General features: G+C 46.0%; 2 protein-coding genes across 2 annotated transcripts; both read left to right on the top strand.

Annotated features, from left to right (window-relative positions):
• Positions 1–4,598: 4,598 nt before the first annotated feature.
• On the top strand, positions 4,599–5,747 carry LOC143628100 (uncharacterized). The gene has a single exon (XM_077097770.1). The coding sequence runs from the start codon at positions 4,599–4,601 to the stop codon at positions 5,745–5,747; it is 1,149 nt and encodes a 382-aa protein (XP_076953885.1).
• Positions 5,748–5,851: 104 nt separating this feature from the next.
• Positions 5,852–6,274, top strand: LOC143628099 (uncharacterized). Its single transcript, XM_077097769.1, has one exon. The coding sequence runs from the start codon at positions 5,852–5,854 to the stop codon at positions 6,272–6,274; it is 423 nt and encodes a 140-aa protein (XP_076953884.1).
• The last annotated feature ends 224 nt before the right edge of the window (positions 6,275–6,498 follow it).

The raw sequence follows: 6,498 nt of genomic DNA, 5'->3' as shown, positions 1-6,498 counted from the left end.
TGTTGATCAGCAACATATGTACAAGAAAAGAAATGTCTAGTACTGGAAAATAAGATGTTATTCAACTCACTACCCTAAAACCTAAAAGAGGACAATTCTAAGGTTCATAGACAAAATACAAGTATTACGTCCAGCTATAAGTTCTCTAAGAAGAAGTCTTATTGCAAAAATATGCCACTAGATTAGGCATAAGCAACAAGACATGATTGGTTGTGTAACATTCGTCAATTTAAGTCTACTAATCCTAACATTCCCTCTAGATTAGGAGAAGTCTTATTTACGTCTACTAATCCTAACATTCCCATTAACACATGATTGGTTGTGTAACAATCGTCAATTTTTGAACCCGAAACCCGAACTATTTTGTATTTTTTTTATTATGATTATTGTTGCAAGTGATCTAAAAAGTTATTCTATTATTAGTTTATTTTAGTATTTTATACGAGTTATTAAATAATTATAAGTTAAAGGGGCCGTAACAACTATTCTTCAAAGATAAAGAATGAATAGTATAAGATTCTCCAAGCAAGGCCCAACAAAGGCAAGCCCAATAGCATAAGATTCTAGAAGATGGTTTGGAGGGAAGATGGTTTACGGGAGAAACTCATGCAACATGTCCGATCCAGTTGGTGGCCCGAGGCACGCATGTCCCGGGATAAGGGGCAGTAACCAGGAGGTAAAGATCTGCGAAGGTAGCAAGGCCCCCAGGAAACAAGATCGGACCAAAGGACTTGACTGGAAGCAATAAACCATAGGATCATGTATATATATGTTCTTCTCTATAAATAGTGAAAGCATAGCACTTGTAACATTTCATTCACAACATACAATACACACTTCACACCACACACTTTACATTGATCCCATTCTTGTAATCGTTAGGAACCTTTCCCGGTCAGCCGGAATAGGATTCAACATTGGCTCTATCCGTGGGACATCTTGATCATGGGTCTTACCTCAACATCCAAGAATGGCCGATCAAACCCCAAAAAACATACCGCCACCTTTCCCTTCGGGTTCGGGGAAAGGTCACGCCATTAACGAAGAAGCAAGCGAAGTTCAGCAAGAACCCGATGCCCGACCTGAAGATGGATGACCCATCCTTGCGGAGGATGTCACGAGGCGAGAAGGGGAGGAGGAAGAGCCCCGAGAAGAAGATGGAGAGAGAGAGAGGGGTGGAAAGTCACCCCGGAGTTCATACGAGCTCATAGGGACGCTCCAAGAGCCTTTTTAGACGAAGAAGAGAAGAAGGAAAAACTAGAAACACTCTGGACTCGGCTCTCTTTCGAGACGCCCAGGTCGCGGTTGAACACAGAGGCCCTAGAGTCCACTGGGGGTCTCGACGCACTGATGGAATCTCTAGTAACTCTCCTATCCGCTGCTAAGGGGAAGGATAAAATATCGAGAAACCCGCTAGACGGTCCATACCGACCCTGGGATACATCTGATGTCTCCAAGTTCACTAAACGTATAGCTGAGGCACCGCTACCCCCGAAGTTAAAATACCCCTCTACGGTCGATAAATATGACGGCATACAAGATCCAGAAGACCATCTGCATGCCTATCGGGGGCCTGGGCTGGTGAGCGGTTGGTCCATGCCGGTATGGTGTCTAATGTTCCCCCAGACGCTGACGGGGGGAGCCCGGGTATGGTTTGATAGCATAGAGCCTGGAAGTATTGACAGTTATGAAGAGTTAAGGGAGAAGTTCCTCCGAAATTTCAGTCAGCAAAGAAAGGCCATGAAGAATCCCAACGAAATCCTCCATATACGAAGAAGAGATGAAGAAAGAGTAGAACAATTCATGGAAAGGTGTATATCTGAAAGCATGAATATAAAGGGAGTGCCGGAAGTAATGAAGATTAGTGGGTTTATTAATAGGGTCAGGTTCTCCCAACTTACAGAAAAGCTGGGAGAAGACTTCCCCACCACCTTTGATCGGTTAATGGACAGAGTCCGAGCTTTTGTTAGTGGAAAAGACACGGGGTCCAAACTAAGGGAGTGGGAAGGAAAAAAGGGGGGAACTGCGGAAAGATATGGGGGCAACCTAGCAGGACGGGGAAGGACGCTGGGGGAAGGGGTCCGATTCTCCCCTTACAAGTCCCCGCATTCGGCCAATGCATACTACTATCTCCCTCGTTTTTCTACCCCTGGCAGGGCGGAAACTTTTCGTCCTAGACCACTTTTGGGAGATCGGTTGAATACAAGGAATAGAGATATGATGATGGCCGACCGAGCCAAGTATACTCCTCGAGCCCCCGCTCAATGAAGCAACCCTACAGGCCCAACCCCCAAGGATATTGCAACTATCACAAAAGCCCGGGGCACTCTAACGAGAGTTGCGTGCAGTTAAAGAAGTTATGGGAAGCTGCCCAAAAGGCAGGACACCTACTGCTCCCTCCCAAGGAAGAAACTTCAAAGGTCAAGGAAGAAGATGAAGATAAACATTTTGTCGATATGATCCGACGAAGAGGGGAAGAGGAGGGACATGAAGGCCGGCGTGTCAAGAGGGGGAAACGTGAGGCATTTCCCCATAATCCTGTATGGACGAATGTCCCCCTATCATTCTCAGGACTAACTAATGAGGACGCTAGGGAGATGCCCTTGAACATATAAGCCAGTGTGGCGGGACACCGGGTCGCTCGGGTCCACGTAGACGGGGGAAGCGGGGTCGAAGTCATGTACGAGCACTGCTTCGCAAGGCTCCAAAAGGAGGTACGGGACCGTTTGGAAGAAGACGTATGCCCCTTGGTAGGTTACTCAGGGGAAGTAATTAAGCCTTTGGACTCCATAACCCTCCTTTTTAGCCTGAAGGAGGGCAGGAAGACTCGAACCGTCCAGCTTCGGTTCTCAGTAGTTAGAGCTCCTTCAAAGTACAACATCATACTAGGACGCCCTGGCATGAGAGCCCTCAGAGCTATTGCATCCACTGCGCACGGATGCACAAATTCCCAACCCCCGAAAGGGTAGCGACAATACGGTCCTCAGCTGCGATTGTAGCCAGCGCGGACCCGGAAGGAAAGTCAAAAAAGAAGCATATAGGGACCGAGGAATGGGTCCTCAATGGGGAGTTCCCCGATCAGACGGTCAAGATAGGGACCTCGTTAACAGATAAAGGGAAGGCAGGGCTGAAAGAGCTATTGTTAAGGAACGTGGATGTGTTCGCATGGAGACAGAAAGACATGACGGGAATTCCCGGAAACCAAGTTCAACACAGCCTCAAAGAATTCATTGGATGGAACCTGTCAAGCAAAAGAAAAGAAGTCTAGGGCCAGAAAAAAGTCAGGTTGTACTAAAAAAAACCCGGAAGTTGTTGCAAGAAGGAATAATCAGGAAGGTAAAATATCCACAATGGATCTCCAACCCAGTGATGATAGCAACGCCGACAACAGTTGGCGGATGTGTATTGACTTCAAGGATTTGAACAAGGCTTGCCCAAAGGATGCATACCCACTCCCCGAAGTGGAGAAGAAGATAGAATCTTTGGCAGAATATCCTCTAAGGTGCTTCTTGGATGCCTATAAGGGATACCATCAAGTACAGATGGACCGCAAAGACGAAGAGAATACAACTTTTTATACTGATGAGGGGACCTTCTATTACACTAAGATGCCATTCGGTCTGAAAAACGCAGGAGCCACGTACCAACGTTTTATGGACCAGCTTTTCGAAGAGCATAGGGACAGAAACGTGGAGATTTATGTGGACGATTTGGTCATAAAAAGAAAACATGAAGAGGGAATGCTGAGAGACATAAGAGAAACGTTTCAAACCCTAAGAAGAGCCAACAGGAAATTAAATCCGGGAAAATGCTCTTTCGGGGTGGAAGAGGGGAAGTTTCTGGGGGTGTTGGTAAAAAAGGGGGAATTCGAGCCAATCCAGAGAAGGTGGAAGCACTGATCCAGATGAAGTCCCCCAAGAGCCTCAAAGAACTGCAGAGGCTTAATGGATGACTTGTGGCTTTAAATAGGTTTCTTTCCAAAATAGCAGAAAGTACCCCGCCCTTTATGGCCGTCTTGAGGAGAAGTAAAAAGAAGAGTAAATTCTGTTGGGATAGAGAAGCAGAAAAAGCCTTCCAGGAGCTGAAGAAACATCTATGCCACCTCCCTATGATCGCAACGCCTCAACCGGGGGAAACGTTTATGCTATATCTCTCCCAAACATCAAAAACAATAAGTTTTGTGCTGATGGTTGAAAGAGGAGAAACACAGGTTCCCATTTGTTTCATAATCCGTACATTGAAGGGATCGGAAGAAAGGTACTTACCGGTAGAAAAACTGGTATTGGCCTTGATTTACATGGCGAGGAAACTCCGGAGATACTTCCAAGCACACGTTGTGCGAGTACTTAACGACCAACCTCTACAGCAAGTTTTATCAAAGCCCGAGGTCTCGGGCCGATTAACGAAGTGGCTAGTAGAGCTGGGGGATCATACACTCGAGTATCGACCAAGAACGTCCATCAAAGGGCAAGTGCTGGCTGATTTTTTAGCTGAAACAGAAGGGGGAGAGGATAATGAGAAAAGAGAAGAACATGAGGCAGGGAGTAGTGATAAGGAAAGTGTAAGAAGCGAGGAACCTTGGTGAAAACTATACACCGATGGGGCCTCCAATGAAGAGGGGAAGTGGGGCGGGACTAATTTTTGTAAGCCCCGAAGGAATAGAGTTGACTTATGCAAAAAGGCTGAACTTCCCAAGCACGAACAACGAAGCAGAATATGAGGCACTTTTGGCTGGGCTCAGGATCGCCAAGGGAATAAAAGTAAGGAAAGTGCAAGCTCACGTTGACTCACTTCTGGTAGCCAACCAGGTGGGAGGGACCTACGTTGCTAGGGACCCGAAAATGAGGGAATACTTGAGACTAACTAAGGAACTGATGAAGGAGTTTGAAGAAGCGGAAGTGATACACATCCCAAGGGGTTCAAATAAAAAATCAGATGCTTTGAGTAAACTGGCAGCAATAGCTTTTGATCATTTGGCAAAAGAAGTAAAATTGGAAACCCTCAAGCAACCGTTGGAAACGGAATCTATGGTAACCAATGTAGAAACCCAAAGAGAAAGTTGGATGACCCCCATCTTTGAGTACCTTCAGGAGGGGAAGGTTCCAGAGGATAAAGAAGAAGAAAGGAAACTGAGGGTCAAAGCATTACAATATGAAATGATTGAAGGGAGTTTATATAGGAAGTTTTATTTAGGACCCTCCCTAAAGTGTATTAATGAGGAAGAAGCAGAATATGTGATAAAGGAAATACATGAGGGAATTTGCGGAATGCATATGGGAGCTAAAATGGTTGTGGCGCGGGCAATGAGAGCCGGGTACTACTGGCCAGCGATGTTCTTTAGTGCTGTCAAAGAGATACAAAAATGTGACAGCTGCCAGATACATGCCTCGGTGGGAGGAAAACCAAAATCAACACTAATTCCGGTAAGCTCCTCGTGGCCATTCCAAAAGTGGGGGGTATACATCGTGGGACCCTTTCCGGAGGGAACAGGACGGGCAAAATTTTTGGTGGTAGCGATCGACTACTTCACAAAATGGGTGGAAGCCAAGCCGCTTCGAACTATCATGGGTGAGCAGATCAAGAGGTTTGTATGGGAAAACATTGTTTGTAGGTTTGGGCTACCATATGCCATAGTTAGTGACAATGGGAAGCAGTCCGCCAACAACCCGTTCAAGGAATGGTGCCTGCAATTGAAGATCAAGCAAACGTTCACGTCAGTAGCCCACCCTAATCCAACGGCCAAGTAGAAAGAGCAAACCGAAGTGTGGTATAGGGAATCAAAGCAAGACTGGGGAGAGAAAAGGGATCGTGGGTGGAAGAGTTGTCTCATGTCTTATGGGGGCACAGAACAATGCCTAAAATGAGCAATGGAGAAACACCTTTCAGCCTAACATATGGAACAGAAGCTATGATCTCTGTGGAGATCGGGGCACCAACCAGGCGAACTCTGCAAGGGGAAGGGAGAGTTAAGGAAGATTTGAGGTTGAACCTGAATCTGGCGGAAGAAAGGAGGGAGGAGGCAGCGAGACGGGAGGTGGAATACAAGAAAAAGATCGGAAGGTACTACAATGCAAGAGTCAGGGAGGTCAGGTTCAAAAAAGGGGTTTGGGCGTTAAGAGAAAATGAGGCGAGTATAAAAGAAGATCAGGGGAAATTGTGGCCTAAATGGGAGGGGCCCTATCAAGTTATCTGGGCCGGAGACAAAGGGGCCTACAGATTGGCAGATTCAATAGGAAAGGAGGTTCCTAGGATCTGGAACTCATGTACCAAATAAATCCCCAAACTTGCCATATATTTCGTACGCAGAAACTGTGATTCATGCTAGACAAATTACATGAAGACTATTATTACTTCCTAATCGAGTTCAAATCACCATCGGGATTCAAGGAGTTGACATATATTTTTCACGTTTCAAATCCCTATAAAAGCCGATGCCGCGTCTCGTTTCAACACACCTTGCTCACTGTCCTCTCACTTTAAAAATTATTATTTCTGTTT

The sequence above is a fragment of the Bidens hawaiensis genome, unplaced genomic scaffold (assembly GCF_021521415.1).
Source record: "Bidens hawaiensis isolate Kalapana, Puna unplaced genomic scaffold, B.hawaiensis_p1.1 tig00004795_1, whole genome shotgun sequence".
Taxonomy (NCBI): domain Eukaryota; kingdom Viridiplantae; phylum Streptophyta; class Magnoliopsida; order Asterales; family Asteraceae; genus Bidens; species Bidens hawaiensis.
The sequence above is the reverse complement of the archived record's forward strand: the minus strand, read 5'-3'. Positions and strand labels throughout refer to the sequence as shown.

Bases quoted from the DNA above. Each gene is read 5' to 3' on its own strand.
- LOC143628100 (XM_077097770.1), top strand. From the start codon at position 4,599: ATGGGGCCTCCAATGAAGAGGGGAAGTGGGGCGGGACTAATTTTTGTA.
- LOC143628099 (XM_077097769.1), top strand. From the start codon at position 5,852: ATGCCTAAAATGAGCAATGGAGAAACACCTTTCAGCCTAACATATGGA.